The 27591-nt window shown below is 41.7% G+C and overlaps 2 protein-coding genes across 2 annotated transcripts in view; both read right to left on the bottom strand.

Annotated features, from left to right (window-relative positions):
- Positions 1–16121, bottom strand: part of igsf11 (immunoglobulin superfamily member 11) — an 89083-nt gene extending 72962 nt beyond the window's left edge. The window contains exon 1 of the mRNA XM_070906345.1: positions 16061–16121. Coding sequence (XP_070762446.1) covers positions 16061–16121 — 61 coding nt within the window. The remainder of the gene's footprint in view (positions 1–16060) is intronic.
- Positions 16122–24412: 8291 nt separating this feature from the next.
- Positions 24413–26575, bottom strand: LOC139285586 (uncharacterized protein DDB_G0288629). Its single transcript, XM_070906174.1, has 4 exons — positions 26463–26575; positions 26053–26138; positions 25518–25718; positions 24413–24678 (listed from the first exon to the last, which is right to left on the bottom strand). The coding sequence occupies exons 1-4, from the start codon at positions 26482–26484 to the stop codon at positions 24673–24675; spliced, it is 315 nt and encodes a 104-aa protein (XP_070762275.1). The 5' UTR covers positions 26485–26575; the 3' UTR covers positions 24413–24672.
- Between the last annotated feature and the right edge of the window lie 1016 nt (positions 26576–27591).

Here is a 27591-nt window from a genome sequence, read left to right as displayed (position 1 = left end):
AATACCAACTTTTTATTCATATCATTATTATATCATAAGCATCTAAAGCAAATCCATGACAGGCCCTCCACCAGTCATTAAATGTTTCTGAATGGAGTCTTCCCATCTCATTCCCACACAGACTGATTCCTCGCCGGCTGCTGAGATGCCAGTACAGATGGACTGAATCGGGATGAGGCCAACAGCAGTGTCTGTGGAGCTAAACTCCTGGTGAATTGTGCCAGCGCAGAACCGCACCACGTTGAGGCCTGGCTGCTGTGCCGCTTCAGCCCTGGCAGAGAGAACAGGGGCCCCCTTGTTTGGCAGAGGCATGTTGACAGGAAACATAATGTATTCACATGATAATGAACCACTGAATACATGTCCCTCGTACTGCTCTGCTTTCTCCCCCTTACATACAGTACATGTCTTTTCACAGATAGGGGGCAAAACATACACACAAATCTACTGTACGCTGACACAAACACACACACACACACACACAGTCACACAAGCATGCACACTCAATCACAAACCCCTCAGTGTCTGGTGCAGAACGGCCTGATCGCTGGTCTCGTCACCAAGGAGACCGGCACTAAGCGGGCGCCTGGCAGAGACAGACTGGCATTTAGCATTTAGGACCCCACAAAGCTTTCAGGCAGAGCATACAGGCCTTTTCTAATGAAGAGAGGGAGGCAGAGAGAGAGATTAGTCACATGGTCACATGCAGAGAAATAGAGGAAAGAGGGGGAATGAAATACTGTTTCACATTCACATTAAAAAGCAGAATGATTTGGAGAGGAGAAAGAGTGATGGGAGGGAAAGATTTGGGGGTAGGGAGCAGGTTAGCAACAGACAGAAGAGTTACAAACACAACTTAAGTGGGAAAAACAAGATGGAAAAGGCATGAAAAGGAAAATCATTGTAGCTTAGAGGCATGACGGCAGGAGGAGAGAAAATGAGATTTTCTTTTCTGTTCTATACTGACAAGTGTTTTACAGCACTGACATAACGGCTCAGAGTGATGTGCCTAACTAACATAAAACACCTCTGAGCGTTAAGAGGCGCATGTGTGATTTCAGCTGACGTCACAAACGAGGGAAGCTATTAATACTCATGCCCACCTGAGTCTCCACCAGGCTAGGGAGACAATATGCAGTGCAAATGAACTGTAAAAATAAAGATTTTTTGTATATATTTTTTTTCATATTCATTCACAACTCCCCAAGCTGGGAAGAAAGAACGGATCTGAAAAGAGGGGAAATCAAGCATTTGGGATGCTGAGAGCCCTCTGAACAGAAAGCGGAAGATCGAGGGATGGCACGAAGCAAACAAGTGTTAAATGGTTTAAGAGAAGGGATTTAGGCTATGGTGAGCTCCAGATGTTTTTTATGTTGAAGGGAGGAGGAGAGGAGAGGCGAGGAGAGGAGACTTAATGACCGGATAACAGCTACCACAGTAATACAGCAGCAGAGAGCAAAAATGAATTTAGGTGCACATTGAACAGATAACCGAAGGTGTATGAGGTTGTTATATCAGCCTCCTTTCTTCACTTCATTCTTGTTTTTTCCTCTTATTTCTTTAGACTCTTCTCTTTCTCCTCTCCTTCCTCTAATTTTCCAACTTCTTCTATGTTTTCCTTCTGTTGTCACCTCACTCCAGTTTGGTCCCAGTTCTCTCTCTCTAGTCTCAGCATGCAACCCTGTCACCTAGAAATTACATTTTTAACTAACCCCTAACCCCCTAACCCTACTCATTTATAACAGCAGTTTTTAAAGAAAATGCTGCGCTGCCTGCATTATGTCTTTATCAACATTTTGTTTTGCAAAATGTTCAACGTATCTTGTTTGTTTTTCCTCCACTATCTGTTCTCAGGAGTCAGGACATGAACCCCGGTCCCCAGTGTCACAGTCCTGCATGTTGTACACCCACCATCCAACCAGACCACCTACCTTTGAGGTCCGTGCAGTAGCAACGTAGCATTTCATGGGAAAACCTTTCCCACCTAACATAATACTGGCAGTAATATGAAAAAATGTCTCCTTCAAGACATAACTACCAAAAAATAGTAGTATATAAATGTAATTTCTTGGAGACAAGGTTGCAGCCTGGAGACCAGTCCACTCAGCCTGCACTTTCCTGCCCTCTTCACCCATCCTGAGTCCTAAATCTCCTCCCTCAGTCTCAGGTTTCGGCCTCAGCCTCAGATCAACTGTTGAACCAGGTGTGAAATCTTCCTGTGTGGCTGATTTGCTCTCTCAGCTTCACTTTCACCTCTCCATCCGCAGTCAACTGGTCTCAGTTATTCTCCCACTCACGTTCCTTGAAACCCTGCGTGTCTGTGATGTTTAGATAACCAGCTATGAAACACTGTATCATATACGCCTCATCTCATCTGCACGATCAATTCACAGTATTAATTTTTCATCCTAATTTAAACATGGATTAATTAAAACCGGTGTCATTTTTTTCTCCCCGCTGTGCGTGGCAGCGGTGTAATCTGTTACAGAGTGGCTGCTTCAGCTCTTCTGCGCAACCTGTATTCATGAGCTTTTATCTGACAGTGTTTTATTATAACAATGGTGAATAGCGTCTCATGTGGCTGTGCAGGCACACTGATGGCAGTCTCAATGGGCCCTCCTATTCTAGACCATCCTCATTTTAACAAAGAGTAATTTTTTCCATTGTGCTCTAATACGCAACACACGTCTCCACATCTCTCTCATCACCAAGTGGTACAGTAATAAAGACAAGCTACATCTCTTTCTGTTTCTATCTCTCTCCGTCTCACACCCACTCTCCAAGCATTACGTAGCCCTATTCTGCTTAATTACAATGCACAAAAGAGGAAGAGCCACACATTCAACGCTGACCATCGGAGACCCAAATTCCAATAGGGAAATCATCCTCTAAATACGGAGAAATCGTTCTGAAACGGGACAATGTCCCATGTTAATAAAGCACACTCTAGCCGAGTACAATGGAGTCATTGATCATCTCATGTCATCGTTAAAACCCTGCGTAGCATCTCACAGTTTTAATAAAGGGAAAATGTCAACCGTTTACAGGCCAGAGAAGATGGATCACTTGATATTCTGCCATTGATTATGAGATATGTTTATGAAGAGTTAGACTTCGACTCTCAGGTCCTCTTTGTCATGCTCTCTCTGACTGAGCTCGCCCCTTTTCCCCACCCTGCAGTTTCTATCAATATTATATAGTGCAATTCTCTATCATCCCAGCTCACCCTTCTGCCATTTGTACTGACATCACATCACCACGGAGCAATGACAGAGAACTGTAATTGCACATCATTGTTGCTTTGCAATAATTACAGTTGTGATAGTGCACAGGGAGAAAACGACGTAATAGTCTCTGGGTAATTACCCCAATTGACTAGATGGTAGCTAATTGGATTGTTTGACATTGTGTGGATGTGTACATCTTTGCATGTGTGCATGTGTGTGAGCCTACATGTGTGTGTATGTATATGGGAGCAGTTGACAATAAACAAATAACCACAGGAGACTCAATTTGTAGGAACAGCAGGACAAAAGCATACTACCACCGTTTTCAACCATCTTGATCTCTGCACAGCACACACATTCACACTTCATTTTCCTTTAGGAATCCATTTAGAATCATTTCTAATGATTTTCACTTTGTTCCTCGTATCTTGATAATTGACGAGCTATTGAAAAACATCTCTTTCATTTTGAATTCCTTGACAGAAAAGTCACTGCTCAACTAAGAGAAGACAATTTAAGTCACGCCTACAATCCTAGTGCCAAGATCATTCTTACAAAGGCCGTAAATGATTTAAAGCTTAGTTAAGATTCCAGATTTTCTTGATTTTTCTTAAAATTGTTGATACCTCACTAATGTTTAATCGTTCTGATAAGAAAACATGGATGTGCCACAAGGTTCAATCCTAGGCCCATTGCTATTTTCTATTTACATGTTTACATGTTGATGAAAATAAATTTTGCAATGTCACATAATTACATTCTCTGCTAAATTTAGCTGATGTTGTTAAATCAACATTCATGCATTCCCATGCCACATATTCCTGGCTAACAATCACGTGTATTAAAAAACCTTCTGGCCTCCCTTAACTGGCTCCCAGTTCGAGCCAGATCTGATCTCAAATACTGTAGCTTCTGCTAGCATATAAATAGCAAATAAGCTCACGCAATCATATTTATCTGATCTCACCATCCCCTATGTACCCTGTCACACCTTCCGATCACAGGGTGCTGGCTGGCAGACTGTCACCGACTATCAAGAGGAAATTAGCAGGCAGCAGAGCGTTTCCTACCAAGCTACACTTCAGAACCGCCATCCCCCCAGCAAGATAAACCTGTGTAAATCTTCAAATCCAATCCACTATTTATCTTGGGAAAGCCACTCTTTTGATTTAATTTAAAGAGTATTAGCAACCAGAACCAAGTCCAGAGCTGCCTTTTTGTTGCTGCATCATTACACTCACTTCCTGTCTGCTGTGTGTATGAGTTAAACATGTCTGCTTCAAGTGTGTTTGTGTCTCTGCTGGTCCAGACACTATCATAAACAATGGTCTTACCCCCGCAGTGGATGCAAAGTCCTTTGAGACATTGTTAAGGTGAAGGGCTATGTAAATTAACCTGACTTGACCTTCACCCAACTATCACTCAACAGAGCTGGACCTCTCTCTGCTCTATAATGAACCTGCTATGGGCATCGCTGCAGAGACATACATTCAACTCCTTCTTGGCACACATCTCCAAGTGGATTTTAATTTAGAAAATGTCCTGAGAAATCATGAGGAGCAACAGCAATGTGTAAAAATGGAAAAAGAAAGACAAGTACATGGATATCAACAGAAGTTTGCATGCAGTACATTGGTGTAAAAGCACAGCTTGCCTGTGTCTATGTCCAACCTTTGAGTGTGTGTATACATGTATTCCCACACGAGGTCTCGTGTGTCACTGAACTGATCAAATAAAGCCAAAGCTATCTAAAATCTATAAGCCAGGGTCACAGACCAAATGGCAGACATAATCTGAAGCAAAGCCCGTCTTAGCAGATGATTTGGGCCTTGGCTCAATAGTTTACACATTGTTCCATATTCACAAATCACCTCTTAGCAGACAAGCTGGGTACGGATCAGCAGCTGCGGCTCATCAGAGGAGGCAAGTGAGCAAGTCACAGCCTCCTCAGTCATGTAAAAGCAACAAGGAGGGTTTCATTTGGTGATAATATAACTACAGCAGAGAGGGGAAAAAGGCAAAAGTTCTGAGAGGAAAACAGATATCAAAATTAGGAAAAGGAAGCTGCGTGTGAATTCAACAAATTAAAGGTTTATTTGGGCACTAATGAATTTAGAGTCCCAAATTACAGAAGGTTTGGGATACTGTGTGTGGATGGATGTAGTTTCCACAAGCAATCAAACGATTAATCTATTATGAACCAAATCTCTGTTCTGCTGAAAGAAGCAAACAGCACATCCCGTTCACCTCACTTCAGTTTCTCTTATATGTGAAGTCAAGACGTTACACCCACATCACCTGTTTCTCTTCACTTTCTGAGAGACGTTGCTTTATGCTAATGCTAAGATGTTCCATAACACAACTGTACTGTACATTAATATTACTATGCACTTAAGTATTAAACCAAATCATTCACTGAAATAGACCGGCCATGTTGATTTTGCCATTAATAATGCCATTGTTATGTCCATATAAGAAGCAAGTTGAGGAAGGCTTTATTAAGTGTACAAAAGATGTGTTAGCTAGTCATTTTACTTGGTATGTTTTCCCATTAGCACGCTATCAGGGTCCTGAAAGTGCTGGCTGTATCTTGAAGTGTATACTTTATTCACAGAACAGTTTATCTTATTTTAAGGGTGTCATAACAAAGTCAGTGTCAGTGTATTTCACCAAGGTTGGCTTCCTTCATAGAGTGCCTCTGTGTCTCTACCACAGTCGATGTCGATGTGGGACAAACGTGCATGGACAGACATTCCATTATTGTGTTATACTTATTTAAAGCTCCTCCAATAGCTGGGATCTACTTAAAAGGTTTTTTGTGGGATAGTGGACAAATAGGACACAAACACACTAACACACACACATAGTGTGTCAGTGGGGTTTGTGACAATACTACTATCTGGCATTATCAGTTAAGTCTGTGCAATATCCTCGTGAAATTAATGCGTGTGGGAGGGTGGGGTGAAGGATCTTTGTGTGTGTGTGTGTGTGTGTCATTATGTGTGGGTGGGTAGGTACATCTATGCCTTAACATGTGTCTGTGTGTGTGTCTGTGTGTGTGTGTGTGTGATGGTGAATTTGGCCTTTCATATTCTGGCAAAACTATCTAGGGTCGAATGGATTTGCATATTGAGCACATTACAAATACAAAGCAGTGTGCAGCGTACTGGACAGTGTTTCCCTGCCCCCACCACCACTCTCCAGGCTGTCAGGGAGGGCGACTAGATAAGACAGTAGAGGCATGGATTAAGGGTTGAAGGGGCACAGCAGCATATGGTGCCCCCTGATATCCATGCCCTTTATATTCTTGTTAGACTAACACCGGCTATGTGGTCACCACGAGAAGCAGGATGTAAGAAAACCTATCTTCTATTTTTCATTCAACCATTAAAGTTTAAGAAAAAGTATGCTCTCAACAAGTTTTAGTGGCGGTCATCAAGCTAAACCAACATGTGAAATATCAGGAATGCTCCTTTTTCGCCTCAGCTGGCTGATTGCATTTTGTGTTATTTATTTTTTTGAACGAACACAAATAAATTATTGATTTTTTTAACCGAAAATTTTAATAATGAGTCCCCCCCCCCACACACACACAAAAAAAAAACACTGAACACTCCTGAAGAGGCTGCACATGCAGAGTTCAAGTGTAAAGACAAAGCAATCCTATTTCAAGCAAAGCAAAGAGAAACACAACTGTAAAAAGGTGTTTTAGGCCTCAGGTGTCTCTGTGTGTGCATGAGCATCTCCGCTCTTGTACGCACACAAATGGCCAACGAAGAGTGTTTTTGAATACGTTTGTGTAGGCATGTGCACGTATTGCAAACGTTTGTCTGCGAATTCTTCTTTGGAAGTGCATCTGAATGTGTGCACTCATAAACTGTGTAAGTGCGTGTTCCCCAGTTTGTCAAAGTCCCACCTGTGCCCCCTCCTGTTCTATTGGATACAACAGCGACAATGTTAAGGTGAAGTCTGCTGTAACAATGCACAGATGGGATCTCTCCTGCTTGCCTCCCTCTCTCCCTCTCTCTCTCTCTAACTCTCTCTGTCTCTGCCTCTCTCTCACTGTGTGCCTTAACGCTCCATTCTTCCTGGCTGTTCACATGCATCAGATTTGACATGCTCATTCGTTGTCTGCAAGGACAGAACAAGCGGGGACCACTTTTCAGTCTCATCCTCACCCCAGTCATTTGTGTGGCGACGGAGTGTGTGGGAGCGTGGAGAAAGAGAAATTTAGAGTGTGTGAAAGAGAGGCACAGAGGGAAATGCAGAGTGAAAAAGAGAGACGGTGAATGGAAGAGAAATTGGAAAACAGAGTGATGTAAAGAGAAGCAAAGCAGCAGACTTAAATACAAAGGGTGCAAGGAGGATAGATATAGGTCATGGTAAAGAGAGAACGTGAAGTTGGACCTATGTGTTTTAAAAGAAGGACCCCTGAGAGCGCAGGAGAACAACACTAGTGAGAGAGTGTGGCTCCGGGGTGCTGTACAAAAGAGGGACTAATAATGAAAGTGTACGGAGAGCTGCTGCACAACCTTTCCTACAGGGAGCAACTCAGGCAGTTAACACACATTTACTGAGAGCCAAACTGTGTCACACCAAGAGCTCACCTTCCACTCCTGCAGGGACGTTTCATTTCAGTGTCCTTACTAACCAGATTGTAGTGGTGCAATAGGAGCAATAGGCTGCGTGAGGTCAGCTGTTCGGATACTACAGTTGGCTTTATTGGAACTTCTTGTGTTTTTATTGTCCAGACATTTGATTTTTTTCATTGTTGTTTATTACAACTTGGGTCTAAGAAACACAGGGACATTGCTGCATCAAAGAACGAGCTCTAAGTGCAGTAGGTCAAAGTGCGGGCCAGAAATAAAGACTGTTGGTTAAAAAAGAAAATCTTTTGAGTTTTTACAAGTGAGGAAAAAGTAAACAGACAAACAGCCCAATCAGGCGCTTGAGTTCTTCCTTTAGGAACTTAATCCAATTTAGTCCAGTCCAATTGATCACAGCTATTGATCTTTGACAGAGATATGTGGCTGTATTTCAGATTTGGTATTATTTTACACATCATATACAGTATGTGCTTCAGCTATGTCGTCATGTTCCCAGATCTCAGCATTTAACTCGGTGAGCGCAATGGTCAAAACCAAAATGTACCATTAACCGACCTGCTGCCTTCGGAAATGTGTTTCTTGTTAATAGACTTTGAGAGCAGAGACATTGAACTAGATTAAAAGAGCAAAGGCACGAATAAAACAGCAGTGTTTTACCCCAACAGCCAGTTTATGAATTACCTATGGCTGTGAAAAGCCCTGGGCATATTTAATGCAGGAGAATCTGTCCCCTTTTTCACTTTGTTCCCCTTTATTCTCTCCTCTTTTCACTCCATTAGCAGATGTGAGTGTCAGCCTGACACCCACATCAGGACAACCGGCAGAGGGTTTCAAGTTCAGTCCATCGGGTCTCACCCTGACTTGCCTGGGTCCAGACCTTCGCATCCGCCCACTCCACCGAGCCAATCAGCGCCATGGGCGGGACTAATGCCGTCGTCAAGCTGTTTTCAAGCTGTGCGCCGAAATCGAGGAGGAGTAATAACAACAATGGTGACCACTTTAAACAACATAGACGCTGCAAATGTATTTTACATAGACGGCAAGTCTTCTCAATATCGCCTGACATCGTAGTTTGTTTTTACTTCGCTCCGCTCCACTCTTAAAACCAGTATGTTGGCTGGGTCCAGACCTTCGCTCCGCTCCACTCTTAAAACCAGTATGTTGGCATGGCTGCGCATCAGTGTCAACTTAAAATTACGTTAGATTCAGACGGATATGTTGGTCTCTAGTGATTGGTCAGGGAATCGAATGAACGGCAACACCCCGACCGCATTGTGTTTGAAAGCTAAAGGATTGCACTAAACTAACATGCTGCTGGCTAGTTCTTTGAAACCACATCACGTCTGAGACCTCTGATCCTCTGAGCTTTTAAAAACTCAGAGAAGTAATTTCTATAGGTGCTCTCAGTCAGGCACCATTACAGAAGAGCACAGACAACCCATCGTGTGCAACAGTGAGCAATTTACAAAATTACATTCCTCTAGAATATGAAATTATCCACAGTGTATTTTTAGAGCCTGCGCAATTATCTGGTCAAGACATCTCAATGGACCACCATGCACTCAAAGCAGGTCACAGGATCCAAATCATCTCTCAGCGTGACACCAGCTAGTTCAGCCGCTGGGTTCATCAAGTTCTGTAAGGTCATTTAGTCGTTGTGTGGATCAATTAACAATCAATTTCAAATTAGCGATGCGAGGCCACAGTACTCCAGGGAGTATAGTTAAAAATACCTATATATAGTCTTTGCTTCAGGACTTACTCGTGTCAGGAAACTCTGACCTAAAACCGCCCACAGCTGAATCTGCGTCCTTCCTCTGGGCCTGGAGCTCCCACTGCAACATTTCATGGAGCTCTGTCATTATAGACTGCTTGCCTCCTCTGCAGAAGCAGTGTGATATTTGTTTTTTCTATTGTTCTAGACACTGTAGTGAATGTAGCGGCTGTTGTGTCAGATGAATGACCACATCATCATCATCATCATATTTTCTCATCGCATCCAAGTCCAATTTAATGGGCCAGGTGGGTGTCAAGGGGTAAAACGTTTGAGAAATAATTTGCTCAAATTTAGCAATTTAGCAATTTGGGCCCTAGATTTCATTATTTGCTCCATCAAATTGCTTAATTTGTTTCCAGAAATTGATCTGTTGGGAACTTAAATTACTTAATTAATTCCTGTCCCAATCCCTGTAACCCAAGAACATGATTTCACAATTTCAGGCAATGGATTATCAATTCTAGGGAACAAATTAAGTAATTTGAGGGTATGAATTACTAATTTGGGGTAATAATTTATCAAAACCATTCAGCCAATTTTACCGTCTAGGCTTTGAACAGTTTAGCTGTGCACATTAAGTTTTTGAAATATGATGATTTCTCAGTTTCTTTCCAAAAGGTGTGACTGACCAAGTCAAAACAGACTGAAGAGAGTGTCCTTGCATCTTAACATTGAGCTGACTGGAGAGCGTGGATCTGCCTAATGAACCTACCAGACAATCTGACTGTCTGGCACCTGGAGATTTTGCGATTGGTTGATCAAACTGATGAGGTCATTACAGTCCGGGGGAAACCTTGATCCTTTGGGATCCACTTTAATTTATTTGCTGAGGGAATATGTGGGCCCAGACACACACACCCACACACACACACACACTCACTGCCTGTTAGCACACACTTGTGGGAATAATGTGTACTCAGGAGAATTTCCTTCGCCATTGATCCGAGCCCATAAAGGCTTACAATGATAAACACAGCGACTATTCTTGGTAATACCAGAGATCAACTTAACGACCCTCTGGCAGACACTGATTGAGAGCCGCAATATATCACACACACAAGGAAGTGAATGGTGTAGGGCGGCTTTTGTAAAATATAAGTCAATTAACATTGATTGTTGCAACGTTGAAAGTTTGAGCGGGTGCCCTGAAGATAGAGAGAACAGCACTGTTTTTTATCATGTTTGTGAGGATAAAAAAAGTAAGGACAGACTTTTATTCATGTGCAGAGGGTGGCCTTATGAGATGAATGGGATTTCTGTTCATAAACTGTTAGATTTGCAGTCGGATTACTGTTTTAAAACCAGTTCAAATTGGTAATTTTGGTAAGACAGATGTGATATTACGCAGGATCCTGTGCTAGAGTCTGCAAAGAAACAATAATTATTCTGTTTGAGCAAAGTCTGTGGAAAACCCCAGTTTGTGACTGCAGAGTGCTGACTCACACTCATGACTTTGCTCTGATTTATTGGATTGAAGAGACTTTTTTTTTCACTCTCTTTGTTCATGCTGAGCTTTTGGAACTATCACTGACAGTAAGCAACGACTAAACTTGTACTGGTAACCACGACTTGAAGCTTGTTTGAATTTGCTATGTAAGTAAACAGCCAACTAAAACGTATTGGTGGTCATGTGTTGAGCATTTGTCAAAGCTTTTTTCAAATCAAAACTGTATTTATAAGGCCACCTTAGTGTTTTGTCTGCTCTGGAGTTTCTGATGTGATGGGGGAGTCCTGTCAGCAAAGGTCCTGTCAAACCTCAAGAGCCAGCAAAGCAAAACTGCTCATTTCAAGGAGGAGATCTTCAGGTTGCCACGACATGAGGAAGACATCCACTTTAAATATGTATAAGCCCAGGGCTCCTCACACACACACACACACACACACACACAGTGGGAAGGAAAATCAAGTTAAAAGATGGTCTCATCCGAATGGTACAATCAGTCACAGTATGTTACGGACCAAGACTCTGTTGTATACACTGTTTTGTGGTGGATTTTTTTGGGGGCTTTTTGAATTTTACCTTCCTCTCTGCACTAAATGTACAAAGCACTGTTGCAGGACTGTGGTGAGTGGGGGTGCTACCTTTTGTAGGTTCTTAACGGTGCAATTATCACACTTAATCCATAGAGAAGCTATCTTGCTTGCGATGATCTTGTGGCTCAAGCATACTGGGATGAAACTGGTTACTGCGGTACTGCAACACAGACTTTCATTGCAACTTTGACTTGCTGATGAAATGTCTTAAATGTCTTGCGTGTCACAAAATGACAGTTGAGATGCATCATTCACACAATTCCTCTGCGCCGATTGATGCAGCAGTGACAGTCGCTCATCTAAAATGAATGAACTTCCACTGGAAAGCAAAGTGTTTGCCAAGCGTTATCGATGACAAACCTGAATCTAAAACAAGTTTGACAAGTGTACTGCCGGATGAGCTTCTGTTACGATAAGTGAAACCCTGCTTCCCCAACACCCTTTTTAATCATCTCACCCAAATGCAGTTAAAAACATAACTGACAACAGTTCGGCATCAGCAACATCACCGTGCTCCATACGCGCTCATGATTCACTCATGATTCCCTCATTTGCCACTCTGATTAAAGGTACAACCAACCCAAAAACCTCAAAGCCCCAAACCCCCAAAACTCTGTGAACTGACCACATCAGATGTTTGCCCCAGATGCTTGGCCAACTGCCGTGCAGCAGAGCAGCCTGTGGACTCTGTGGGGCCTAGTTTAATGTGTGCTTAAGAGACCGAGGGACAGGGCGAACGCTGCGCTCACTCTCCTCCAAATATCTGCCCATCATTTATTCATTCACACTCCCAGGATGGCCACTGCCGCCATCATCTGAGGACCCCGTCGTCTGAAGTTCTCTGCGCCACTGTCGCTCAAACATACACACACATACGCACGCACATGCACTTTGCAAGCGGTCCCAGAGGTCTTTTAATTTTTTGAGAGGTTATTTTTAGTGAGAAAAATAATCGAGGTGGAAAGTTCCATCTGTCCAACACTCTTGTTCCAGCTGCTCCTTTTTAGCAGCAGGCGGAAAGAGGAGGGGGAAAAAAAACACACTACTTATCAGATAAAACTGACACAGACGGGATTTTTTTATCATATGCATTCTGCATTAGGCATGCTCTAAGTTAAATGCCAGGTGCATTACAGTACAGTACATTTAAAAAAGAAAAACTGCTGAAGATCACCTGTGGTTACAAAAACTGAGAGTAGGTTTAAACGGCCTGCTGAGCCGTGCAGCTCTCTCCACCTCTTTTACATTTTTTATCTTTTCAAAGCTCTTGCCACTCTGCTCTGTCTCATCTCTCATCATATTGAAAAATGAAGTGAGCAGCAGATTTGAAGAGGCAATAGAAACACACCGGTAAACATGGTTCTGGTGATTTGCAGATGCATCATTGAACCTGCTGTACATTGTATGATAGTTACTGAATGTAGGTTTTGAAACAGCTTTTCTACCGATGCCTTTCGACCTGCAAATCATGAATCATATTTGAATGACGAATTGATTCAAGTGAAATCATCAAACTGAGCCAGGGAGTAAACAACAAACAGACCGGGCCTTGCTATGTTATTTCATTACTTTGAGCAGAGGAGGTTAACAAGCTCACAGAGAAAGTGGAGAAGAGAACTGGTCTAGGTTCAGCTTTGATGCTGACATGAATGCCCTGAATGTCAATGATTTTAAGAAACACTCACATGTTGTCTTTTTTTTTTCTTTTAATGCTTGAGTGCTCCTCGTCCTCACTGGACTCTTCATTTCAGACATACAGGACGGTGGGATGGAAGCCTGGAGGCTAATCTGAACATTTCACAGTACGCAAATGTGAAATGTTCTATAAGATCTATTATTCAGACAACCAAAACAAACAACACTAGTTCAGAGCCACCGCCACCGCTTGGATTTAATTTGTTGAATTGACTGGACCTCCGGATCGGTCCCTGCCACCCCCTCGAGGGTTGTTCTGGGTGAATCATTAAATCGGGGCATGGACAGAGCAGCTCTGTCTTGGTATTGCCAGGGGGATTCGTTGTGACAACAGCTAAACCAATCAGTTTATTAGCATAAAGCCTCTACTGTTTATTCTTCTAACTTTTACAAACTTTCTTCAAAGGTTTTAAGCACTGCAGATCTGAACAGCCCAACTTTTCTTAACTGTGTAGCTGTAAGATGCCTGTTTCTAATTGAGAAGAGAGGATACAATATTTATGTGTAACTGGGGAGGGTTGATGGCTGAAGAAGGACATGACATGTCCTCTAACTAATGCTGCATCTGCGAAAGGCCCCGCTACGAACTTGGCCGTGGCTGACGCCTGTCCAAGTCACTTATGAATTTTACTTCCTCCTGTCATAGTTGCTCACAGTTTTCTACTTTTCAAAACTTCCCTCTTTTCGTTTCTTTTTAACTGTTTAGTGCACGTCCACAGCTATAGGCACCAACTGGATGGCGTGTACATGGCATTCAAGCCAAAAAGCACAGGTTTTTATAACAAAGATGTCCGAGATTTTGTTAGAAATGCGAGATAAAAGTGAAACTATTCAGGCCTAACCCAAAACAATCCGGTGTCCGCTAACATGATGAACAGATCAGATCAATCTAGTGACAATGTCTGACATGTAAAAAGTGGAGGTCAGTTCACACAGCCAAAACAAGCAACCACAATCAATACCGACTTTGCTGCATCAGAATTTATTTATAGAAACACTGGCAGCTCCCCACCAAGACGCAAGAGGAGAGGAGAAAAACGGTCCAGCGAATGCAGCTTCTTTCTGAACAAGTTGGCTTGATAATAGAGCTGCTGAGCTCTTGGTCTTTCTGTACGGTCATTTGTAGACTTTCACTCATTGCGGCGGCTGAGGTTTTTTGAATTGGATGGACATGTGAATCACAAATGGTCACAATCCACAATTTTATTTCAAACCATGTCATCAGACAAAGGGTCAGACTGATCAAATCAAATAAGCTTGAGTGCATGTGTGTGTGTGTGTGTGTGTAACCCTGAGTAAAGCTGACAAGACACCATACATCCACTCACTGCAGAGGTATACAGATAAATAAGTGAGCAGCGGAGTGAAACACCTGAGCAATCAGGACTAAATTCAATCTCACACAATTGTTCTGTCCAAATTGACATGTCAGGCCGGTGTGTGTGTGTGTGTGTGTGTGTGTGTGTGTGTGTGTGTCTGCATGGTTCAGTGTAAACGCTCTTTGGTGTCCTGACATGAGGCTCCAAGGGGACTTGGTTGGCATTTTCTAACATTTTTCTGCTCTGCTTTGCTATTTTTCTGATAAAGTTTGGACATTATGTGAAAGAACAGTTCAGATTATTTCAGGGATTTTTAACGTACAGCTATTTAACAGCCTCATGATGCATTTTAAACATCTTTATTCATTAGCCAACATCATATTTGCATGAATACATTTACAAATTAATCTTTTCTTTAATGGTATTTTTATTATTTTCAATCAGTAATGTTATTCCCCAAGTGCAAATGTCACTCACAGATTTAAATTCTCATTTTCAATATTTCATGGATACTATAATATTCAGCAAGGAGCCAAAATAAAGTGTGACAAACTCACTAAACTTGCATGCACTCCCAACACAACTGGACTAAGAAGTAAGATCAGGTCAACAAACTTGCTATTTAGGGCTACACACACACACACACACACACACACACACACAGTACAATTCTCCATAGGAGACTTATAGGAATTTATAGGGATTTTCCTTTGGGGTTGCATGCTCTCCTGTGCTGCCTGGTCTCCATGCTTCTCGTTAACCGGGCGGGTACCAGCGCAACCCTCCGCCGTCTGCTCCGTTTCTATTTCTAAACACACACTCTCCCACTACCGTACCACGTTTTAGTGTGTATCGGTGGTGGTTGCGTGTTTTTATTTGTTTTTAAAAAGCAGTAATTTTAGACCTCATGTTGCATAAGACGCGTAAAAGCGATATCAGAGCGCATTATGGATAAGATGTGCACAATCAAAAGTGCTTTAGGGAGAGATGACATGGCGACTACCGGGGAAAAGTCCTCCTAAATCGGTGCTTTAGTTTTTGTGGAAATGCCGGGGATTTGTCAGCCTGATCCAAACATACAGTATTAAGGAGGGGAGGCGGCGGAGGGGGGGGGCTGAAATGGCTGTGGCACGCGCTCTTGGAGAGGAGAGGTTGAGCCCGTGGCACAATTTAATTCCAGATACATCTGTTTTTGCAGCACTGATGCAGAGGTATTATGGTTTGTACACGTGAGAGGAAATATGTAAGCCTTTTGAAACATTTTCCCTGTAACATGTTATTATTATTATTATTATTATTATTATTATTACATTATAGGACTGTCCGAGTGCAAGGTGCATTGTGCTTGTAGTGTTGTAGTGCGTGATATGTACACAAGTTTCCAGGTGAGACACAACTTACCCTCCATGCAGAAAATGACCATCCAGGCTATCCATAGGTCCGAGTTATGAAACTTCACCATGGTGCGTAACTGTTCAGTGACTGCTTCTCAGTTTTAGCCCAGTGCCTGCTTCTTTAGGAAATCTCAGCTCCGCTCACAGTTTCCTTGAAGAAAAGTAACTGTTCCGTCTAATGGCATGAGACGTGAAAGCAGTCCGGGGTTTTACGCAGCGCACATCGGTGACATTTCCCCCCCAAAAAACAACGTGAAATTTTCAAATGTGTGGAAAAAATAACATAGAGAGCATTTCTATCCAACTGGCACTGGTCTCTCCTTTGGGCGCTTTTTACTCCTCCTTCCTTTTGATAGCTGCTGGCCACTCCAAGACTATTTGCTTTCCTAGACCCCTCCAGTCGATTTACGCACGCTCGTAAAAACTCAATGTCCGCCTGCAGGTGAAAGGAAATCTGCCCTCTGTCGCAGAAAGTGACTTACAAACTGATCACAAACTGGCACTTTTCCCGTCCGCTTGGTGAGTCTCTCCAACGCGTCTTGTTGCGCTCCATGGTTTCTCGTCTGATATGCTGCAGCTGAGCGGACCTGGGAGAAAACTGCACAGCACTGCAAACAACACGACTTCCGATTTATGTTTTTCAAAATACAACACCCATGGAGCAGCTCGGAATAGCGATAGTTGATATCATGCAATGTGCGCGTGGACGAGGAAACGGCAAATTAAAGTTTTGAAAAGGGTCAGTCCGTCAGTCAGGGGGGGCCACTTGCACACTCCTCCGTGCATGTGTGCTCCCCACACTTTCCTGCATTAAAGAAGTCATTTCTCAACAACAAAAGAAAAGTGAAATGTGCCAGAAAGGAGGATCGAATTAGTAAGAAATAAAGTTAAAATGAGTTAATATATATATAAGTATATATATATATATATATGTATATATATATACTTATATATATAATAACAATAAAGTAAAGCGAAATGTGCCAGAAAAAAACTGAGTATCAAATCAGTGAAAATTAAAGTTGAAAATAGTAATAAAAAAAATAAAAGATAAAAAATTTTAAAGATAAAATAATAAACAATGAAATAAAGGGAAATGCTGAGCTTATTTGAACAGTACAGTAAACACTACAGTAAATGGGACTGCGAGAAACCAAGCTGAACTCAGTGTGCTTTTATTTTCCAGGGCGGAATTCAGCTGGCTTCCTGTTTCAGTCTCAGTGTGTCCGCGCGACTTGACGGCGTTTAGCAGCGGATGATTGAGATGAGCTCGAGCCCGGCTGTTGCCGGGAGACCGCTGACGCCAGTCGAGAGAGAAAGAGACGTTCGTGCCCTCCTGCGGTGCGATCACAGAACGACCGATAGAACAGAACAGAGTAGAACAGAACAGAGTAGAACAGAGTAGAACAGAACAGAACAGAGTAGAACAGAACAGAATAGAACAGAACAGAACAGAGTAGAACAGAACAGAACAGAACAGAACAGAACAGAACAGAGTAGAACAGAACAGAACAGAGTAGAACAGAACAGAACAGAACAGAGTACAACAGAACAGAACAGAACAGAGTACAACAGAAAAGAACAGAGTAGAACAGAACAGAACAGAATAGAACAGAGCAGATCAGAGTAGAACAGAACAGAACAGAACGGAACAGAACAGAACAGAGCAGAACAGAGTAGAACAGAACAGAATAGAACAGAACAGAACAGAACAGAATAGAACAGAACAGAACAGAATATAACTGAACAGAATAGAACAGAGTAGAACAGAACAGAACAGAATAGAACAGAACAGAACAGAACAGAATAGAACAGAACAGAACAGAATATAACTGAACAGAATAGAACAGAACAGAACAGAATAGAACAGAATAGAATAGAACAGAACAGAACAGAACAGAACAGAATATAACTGAACAGAACCGAGCAGAACAGAACAGAGTAGAACAGAACAGAACACAACAGAACAGATCAGAGTAGAACAGAACAGAACAGAGTACAACAGAACAGAACAGAGTAGAACAGAACAGGACAGATCAGAGTAGAACAGAACAGAACAGAACAGAATAGAACAGAGCAGATCAGAGTAGAACAGAACAGAACAGAATAGAACAGAACAGAACAGAACAGATCAGAGTAGAACAGAACAGAACAGAGTAGAACAGAACAGAACAGAACAGAGTAGAACAGAACAGAACAGAACAGAGTAGAACAGAACAGAACAGAGTAGAACAGAACAGAACAGATCAGAGTAGAACAGAACAGAACAGAACAGATCAGAGTAGAACAGAACAGAACAGATCAGAGTAGAACAGAACAGAACAGAGTACAACAGAACAGAACAGAGTAGAACAGAACAGAACAGGTTAGAGTAGAACAGAACAGAACAGAGTAGAACAGAACAGAACAGAATAGAGTAGAACAGAACAGATCAGCGCAGAACAGAGTAGAACAGAACAGAACAGAACAGAGCAGAACAGAGTAGAACAGAACAGAACAGAACAGAACAGAACAGAACAAACAGAATAGAACAGAACAGATCAGAGTAGAATAGAACAGAACAGAGTAGAACAGAACAGAATAGAACAGAATAGAATAGAACAGAACAGAACAGAATATAACTGAACAGAGTAGAACAGAACAGAACAGATCAGCGTAGAACAGAACAGAACAGAACAGAATAGAACAGAGCAGAACAGAGCAGAACAGAACAGAGTAGAACAGAACAGAACTCCGCTCTGCAGAGAGGGTGATCGGCTGCAACCTCCCATCTCTTCAGGACCTGTACTCCTCCAGGACCCTGAGGAGAGCAGGGAAGATCGCTGCCGACCCCTCCCACCCCGGACACCATCTGTTCGACCCCCTCCCCTCTGGCAGGAGGCTGCGGTCCATCAGGACCAAAACCTCCCGCCACAAAAACAGTTTCTTCCCCTCTGCAGTCAACCTGACAAACTCTCACTGACCCCCCCCCCAGAACACAAACACAAGCTATACGTTATATTAACATACATCACCCCTGTCCCCACTGCGTTACATTAACGCACTCACCCCCTACTGGACACTTTATCTGGACACTTTACTTTGTTCTGGTCACTGCACTGTTGTTATTTGTCTTATCTTATTTTTATTTTTATTCTTATTCTTATTTTAGCTTTTATATTCTGTAATGTATAATGTATGTTACTTGGCAATAAACAGTTTCTGATTCTGATTCTGATTCTGATTCTGAACAGAACAGAACAGAGTAGAACAGAACAGAACAGAACAGAACAGAATAGAGTAGAACAGAACAGATCAGCGCAGAACAGAACAGAACAGAACAGAACAGAGCAGAACAGAATAGAACAGAACAGAACAGAACAGAACAGAACAGAATAGAACAGAACAGATCAGAGTAGAACAGAACAGAACAGAATAGAACAGAACAGAGCAGAACAGAGTAGAACAGAACAGAATAGAACAGAATAGAACAGAACAGAACAGAATAGAACAGAACAGAACAGAATAGAATATAACTGAACAGAACAGAATATAACTGAACAGGACAGAACAGAACAGAACAGAGTAGAACAGAACAGAACAGAATAGACAAGAATAGAACAGACCAGAACAGAATATAACTGAACAGAACCGAACAGAACAGAACAGAGTAGAACAGAATGTAACTGAACAGAATAGAACAGAACAGAACAGAACAGAACAGAACAGAGTAGAACAGAACAGAACAGAACAGAGTAGAACAGAACAGAACAGAGTAGAACAGAACAGAACCGAACAGAACAGAACAGAACAGAACAGAACAGAACAGAGAACAGAACAGAACAGAACAGAGTAGAACAGAACAGAACAGAACAGAGCAGATCAGAGCAGAGCAGAACAGAACAGAACAGAACAGAACAGAACAGAATAGAATAGAATAGAACAGAACAGAACAGAACAGAACAGAGTAGAACAGAACGGAACAGAACAGAGCAGAACAGAACAGAACAGAACAGAGCAGAACAGAGTAGAACAGAACAGAGTAGAACAGAGCAGAACAGAACAGATCAGAGTAGAACAGAACAGAACAGAGCAGAACAGAGTAGAAAAGAACAGAACAGAATAGAACAGAACAGATCAGAGTAGAACAGAACAGAACAGATCAGAGTAGAACAGAACAGAACAGAACAGAACAGAACAGAATAGAATAGAACAGAATAGAACAGAACAGAACAGAACAGAGCAGAATAGAACAGAATAGAACAGAAAAGAATAGAACAGACCAGAACAGAATATAACTGAACAGGACAGAACAGAACAGAACAGAGTAGAACAGAACAGAACAGAATAGACAAGAATAGAACAGACCAGAACAGAATATAACTGAACAGAACCGAACAGAACAGAACAGAGTAGAACAGAATGTAACTGAACAGAATAGAACAGAACAGAACAGAACAGAACAGAGTAGAACAGAACAGAACAGAACAGAGTAGAACAGAACAGAACAGAGTAGAACAGAACAGAACCGAACAGAACAGAACAGATCAGAGTAGAACAGAACAGAACAGATCAGAGTAGAACAGAACAGAACAGAACAGAACAGAACAGAATAGAATAGAATAGAATAGAATAGAATAGAACAGAACAGAACAGAACAGAAAAGAATAGAACAGACCAGAACAGAATATAACTGAACAGAACCGAACAGAACAGAACAGAGTAGAACAGAACAGAACAGATAAGAACAGAGTAGAACAGAACAGAACAGAACAGAACAGAGTAGAACAGAACAGAACAGAATAGAACAGAACAGATCAGAGTAGAACAGAACAGAACAGATCAGAGTAGAACAGAACAGAACAGAACAGAACAGAACAGAACAGAATAGAATAGAATAGAACAGAACAGAACAGAACAGAACAGAACAGAATAGAACAGAACAGAACAGAAAAGAATAGAACAGACCAGAACAGAATATAACTGAACAGAACCGAACAGAACAGAACAGAGTAGAACAGAACAGAACAGAGTAGAACAGAGTAGAACAGAACAGAACAGAACAGATCAGAGTAGAACAGAGTAGAACAGAACAGAGTAGAAGAGAACAGAACAGAATAGAACAGAACAGAACAGAACAGAACAGAACAGAACAGAGTAGAACAGAGTAGAACAGAACAGAGTAGAAGAGAACAGAACAGAGTAGAACAGAACAGAACAGAACAGGTCAGAGTAGAACAGAACAGAACAGATCAGAGTAGAATATCTTTGGTATTCAGTTCAATGTAATCCAAAGCAAATTGTTGGCATGAAAGTGTCAACAATGTTGCTGAAGAATCAAAATACAATTTGTCCAAATATTTGGACAGTACACATTAACAGTAATATGAACATGAACACATTAAGATGATATGCCATGCATGTGTGTGTGTGAGTGTGTGTGTTTGCTGATGAATGGTTTATGTTTAGGGAAGGATGAAGCCATATTGAAATGAACACTAGTGTAAATCACAAGGCTGCATACTGCTGAGTGGAAAAGATGTTCGTGACGAACTCATCAGCCTCCTTGATTGTTACTGCTGTATCAGGCCCCACACTCTGAGTCATTTTCATCATTTGTAATGTAAATATCGGCGTACACTCTGGCTGCAGATAAATTATAAAGACACTGACATAATGTAGAGCAGCATGCGGGGGGGGGGGGGTGGGGGGCTAAGAAGAGACAGAAGGCTAAAGGAACTACTCAGTGATTAAAAGAATCAGCTGAGGAGACTCCATCTAACGCCCTCAGGCCTGTGATCACTCTGATCTGATCACACTGAGCTCATCTCAGCACTATAGCTGCTTATATCCTTTCTGCCTCACAGGATAGCTGGTCGCAGCGCAGTTTGTTGGCCAAAAACAGCATCCAAACATCAAAAGGGAAACATTCTGACTGAAGTATTTCAGATTTTTCTTCCCTAAATTTGATTTTTAGACTTTGAGAAAGGGAAAAAAATCAAAGGAAAAGACGTGACGGGGGCTGTGCCCCATACATCCATCTGTCCATCCACCCCTCCAGTCGTTCTTCTGCCCTGAAGCTGTTGGCAGACATTCACAGACGTTTAGCTGTCACTGCAGACAATTAAGGTGCAAGTTAGATCTTAGGGCGCCCCGAGGCCTTCACATCCCTCTCTTTGTTCATCGCTCACTCACTTTCTCTTTCTGCCTGAACTTTTCTCACATGCACCCTCAGCTCCCTCTCTGAAAAGGTCACACAGCTTTTGAGATTTTGCATTCAAGCAAGTTGCGTTGGAGGGAGAACAACATCCACTGCTCCGAGTCAGATCTTAAAAGTTTGAAGCGGTACACAGTGTTTGGTGTTACAGTGCATCTGAAGGAGCTCTCTGGAGTCACGCGAGGGAGGATTTGCTTTATGCAGCACAACGTTTAAAGCTGTAGTCATTTCTCCAATAATTAACAGGTATTTTGTAGTGATGTGTTAATGCAAAGCAGGATGAGAAGCACAGTCTATAGTGTCAGACATGGCACAGAGGAAACTGAACCTAAGACACAAAGGGACAGTGTGAGACCAAACATGATTACTGGGACACTACATGTATGAGGTCCTGTTTGTGCCAAAAATGGACTGATGCATACCCTTTTTTTGGATTTTGTATGTTGCCGTTGTTTGATGTTGTCTTTTACTTATGAGGCTCTGTTTAGGGCTGTAACTAGCAATTATTTTCAACATTGTTTAGGCTGCTTTCAGTTATCAATTAGTGTCTCGATTAATGGCTAGGTTTATAAAATGTCAGAAAACAGCAAAATAACATTATGTCTGACCAACAGTTCAAACCCCAAATGTACTCAGTTTACTATCACATAAGATAAAGAAAGGTTCTCACACTTGAGAATCTGGAACCAGAAAATATTTTGTATTTTGACTTAAAACACAACTAAAAGGATTAATCGAATACCAAGATAGTTGCTGATGTCCTTGACTGCTCTTTAATGTGGACTCAGGTTTGGTGTTGTTTCCATTTGCCAGAAGCTATGGACAAATGCAAATGACACACCTGATGTGTCACATCAGATGGCAGAAGCGAGACAAAATCAAACAGAAGCAATGTACAAAGTCAGTAAGACAATAAGGAGATATGTAAAAAGGATGGAAAACATGTTATTCTGAAGAGACACGTGTTTTGGCACTAATGAAACCTCATACGTGTACCTTCTGACCAGATCAATTCATCGAGAATCGTCTTGTAAATCATCCACCGATTCCTCCATTCAATGTTCCCTTTCACGTTCAAATGAAATGAAGGTTTGAGCATGATGGATGGGTTAAATTGGGTTTCTTCTGCAGCTCAGAAAGATGCATGCTTGATTTATTATTGATTCCTTTCTGAAACCGCTCCACTTTTCTTTTTGGTTTTTTTCTTCTGCACCCCCATAAAAGATTCAGAAGACCTGAAGGAGATCCTCAATGCTAAATGTTGCAATCCTCTTCTCCTGACAGTCCCGGCTGGAGTTCACGATAACTTGAATATTGATGTCAGGTAAACGGGCGCTCCTTTGTTTAGTGCTGCATCGTGTATTCTTTGGGTTACCGGACACGCTGTTGACAGGCTTCAATTTGACCACAGGGGAACTTTTATCCCTGGAGATACTGACAGGTTGAAGTTCATCAGTGTGTCCACGGCAGTAACTACGTAGTGCAGCACTGTACTTACATTTCAGAGGTTGTACTTTTTACTCCACTAGGCTACATTTATCTGACTGTTATACTTTGTAGAATATATTATCTCATCAAATATGATGCATTTCTATAGAATAAACTACGCAGCGGGATGTGCAATAGTTTACTCTAGCTCCACCCAATCAGCTACATTAAAGTGCAGCTTATACATGTAGAATGTAAAAACAATTAAGTATTATAATATTAAACAATATAAGTCTGAACAGGGTACTTCTGCATAATGAGTACATATTGACGATAAAACATCTGTATTTTTACGTAAAAATGTGAATGCAGAGCTTTTATGTGTAAGTGGAGTATTTGTACACAGTGGTATTGCTGCTTTTACTGTAAATGATCTAAATACGTCCACATCTAGTCCATAGTGTCATCAAGTCCAATGAAGCACTTTACACGTTCACTGAGGACCAAGGTTTTCAGTTTTTAATAGTTTCAGTCCAAAAGAGGTATTTAACGATTTGACACGTAAGTGACTAAATTAAATATAATGTATTTATTTATCTATTCCTGTTTCTTACAATAAATTACAATGACAAACAACAATATTGTCTGTAGTTTTTGAATTGTTAAATTATAAATCTTGAAAATAAACTCTATTTCAAACTTTGATTGACCTCAAATATAGACAACACTGCCATCTTGTGGTGAAGAAAACACACTTTACTTGACTTGAAGAGCTTTGTGGGGGGAAACGACATCCTGCAGGCATTTTGTTTGGTGTCAGAACGTTTACTTCTTGGAATCAGCAGAGTTGTTTACACAAGGCCAACATGTTTCTGTGACACCAGTGAAAGGACAAGAAGGAAAGTTGACACTTTTGCACACTCAACCACACACACACACACTCACACAATACGACCATAAGAGACTAACAGAGCAGTCCGGTCCCCCAGGAAGCATCACTCCTGAAATGACAGAAAGGACACTGCTATTACTGCAGAAAGGATACATGATTTATTAAAGAACTTGAGTGCCACAGCTCCTTCTGTATCTTTAATGTGTGAAGTGTTGCTGTGGCAGCATGAGCCCTAACAAGCTCCAAAATTACATTCATTTTTGGAGCACGAATGTTATGACTTTTAGTCAGGCCATGACAGGTCTGAGAACAGCGTGTTCGCCTCCATGGAAGGCGGCAATTAGACAAGAACAGCTCTTTTATGACTGCCCTATCTGACCTGTTTCTCTTCTCTCCCACCCTCATTTCCTCTTTCGCTTTGGTCATTTGCATGTCAGACCTATTATTCTCACAAATGTTCTGTTTCCTCTGAATAAACCAGAATAAACAAAGTTCATTTACAAAGAATTTAGCTGAGGAGTGATAAGACAGTAGGGGTTGCTCTGAGACTGGCTGCAGATTAACAAGCTTCACGTTTATCTAGAAGATAGTCACTTAACAGCAGTATGAGCTATGAGTGAAAACAGCATAAAGACACAGGAGGGTGTGGTGTGTCAGATGCGATTAAAACAGGCAAGACCTGTTACGGGTGTTTAACATGCACCAACCTTTGAAACGAGGTGTGACAGGTATGTTACCTGTCGGGCTGCATTTCATTGCATGTTGCTATTAAAAGGTCTTGAGAAGAGTGACCAGCAGTGTGACGTGAGAACACCTTCACAAACTGAGCCCTGAGGGGTAATAAAAGTCGGCCTGGGGGTGATCAATGTGCCAGAAATCCAACACAGCAAGGCCCTAGTCCACTAGAGTAAAGCGATTTTATATCACAAATGAAAGCCCTGTGCCTACCTCATCACTGCTGGAGGAAGATGAGGATGAGGATGAATTTTTCCCCTCCTTGTTCTCCCTCTTCTTCTTGTCCTTCTTCTTGCCATCTTTGCCTTCTTTGCCGTCCTTGGACTTGTGCTTTTTCTCAGACTTGTCCTTGCAGTCAGACTTGTGCTTACCGTCGGACTTGTGCTTACTGTCGGACTTGTCCTTGCAGTCATCCTAAAAAATGGCAAAAGTTGACATTGAATAAATCATTGATTGTGCTGCTTTTAGTCTTAAGGATTGTGTTTGAGTCCAGCCATCATAAGTAATCAGTGCAGAGTGAGAATTGTGTTGGCTGCAAAGGACGAAAGGACACAGATGAAGCAACCTTTTGATGTCAGTTTTCCTGGAATGTACTCTGACAAGAGCCACTTGGCCTTGCTGTCAGAAAACAGCTATAATCACAAGTAGGTTCTTTCACAAAAGACAGTTTTGCCAAATTCTGCTTCTCAGTACCTGGAAAAGCTCTTATGAGCATCTTTGTTAGAATGTACACATGCCAAGCTCCTACCTTGTCCTTCCCTTTCTTCCAGGGCCATTGAAACTCATCCTTTTGAGCCTCCTCCATCTTCACCACCTCCTCACCTCCCCCTATAGCTGCACGCACACACGCACACACACACACACAGAAGAGACAGACGCTGAGCAGGTTTGAAGCATCAGGTCAGAATAAATGTGATATGAAAAGTGTGAATTAGTGTCACCACGAATCTGAGTGACACAGCAAAAGTACAGCTACAAATAAAATACACCTGGCTGGGACTTTGTTTACATGTTTAATTAAGCTGCCGTGAAATGCTTTTTGCTTTTCAATTCAAGTTACCGAGACTTGAAAAACGTTGTTGAAGTCAACCGAGACACATGACGCATGAACATTCAATGTATTACTACCAAACAGCGGCAGCGTTAGTCTGGACCTACCTGACGACAGATCGAAAGACATCGTGACTCCTGATCGTGCGCTTCCCCCAAACAAGTGACCGCAGAGAAAAACCTCGCACGCAGTCAACCTGGACTGACCGCACCTAAACCACGTGACCTGGCCTAACCACGCCCCCAGCCGCAGCCGCCTCTGGTTTAAACATTCACCTTTATGACAGCGACAGTGACAAGAGCAGGAAGTGCGGACATCAGGGTCAGGAAGAGTGTGCACGTTTACAAACTGCACGAACCATTTCATCTTCAAATGTGATGGTTGATACTGTGATATCTTTTAGGGTAATGACTTTAAACTCACAGAGTAGCCTACATATTTCATAATTACAGGGCACATGCAAAAATGTGTAATATTGTGTTTTGTAAAAAAAAAATCGGCCAGTCTAGTGAGATCATTTCAAACTGTTGCTGACAGAAAACAACTTTTCTTTTAAATGGGTGTGAGAATCTTGACAGAAGACAAAATAAGGGATCAAGAAAAATGTCAGCTCACTCTTTAAAACTAGTTGACTTCTATTAAAACAGGTGGAAATCATCTCACAGCAACAGCAGATCTTTCACATTTTAACTCAAGCAACCAGATACATATAGTGCAGCAAAAAGTACAGTATTTCTCTCTGAAATGTGGGAGAGTAGTATCAAGTAGCACAAAATGGAAACACTCAAGTAAAGTACAAGTTCCTCAAAATTGTACTGAGGTACTTAATTGCGGTACTTTAGTGAATGTACTTAGTTACTTTGCACCACTGGTTGTGGTATCATTTATTTGAAATATTGTATTATTAATATAGTGTTATTATTGTTGTTGCTAGGAGATAAAAAAAAACATAACCCTAAACCTGGGAAGAAGGGTGCACCTGTATAGCTGTGGTCATTAAGTTACGTAGATGGTATTAATGAGGATAAAGTACATGTGAGTATGTACTCTTGGGATCCAATGTAGGATCCATCTAACAATGAAAACCGATGTTAGAGAATCTAGAACAGCTTGTATGTCACGTCATAAGTCCAGGGTTTGTGGACTGTTCACCCCTTTTACACTGTAAGCACAGTGTTTCCAGCATTTCACCGGTATGTACAAATTAATTACACTGTAAATTACAGGCTGTAATCT

Source organism: Enoplosus armatus, chromosome 5, assembly GCF_043641665.1.
Source record: "Enoplosus armatus isolate fEnoArm2 chromosome 5, fEnoArm2.hap1, whole genome shotgun sequence".
NCBI lineage: Eukaryota > Metazoa > Chordata > Actinopteri > Centrarchiformes > Enoplosidae > Enoplosus > Enoplosus armatus.
The sequence above is the reverse complement of the archived record's forward strand: the minus strand, read 5'-3'. Positions and strand labels throughout refer to the sequence as shown.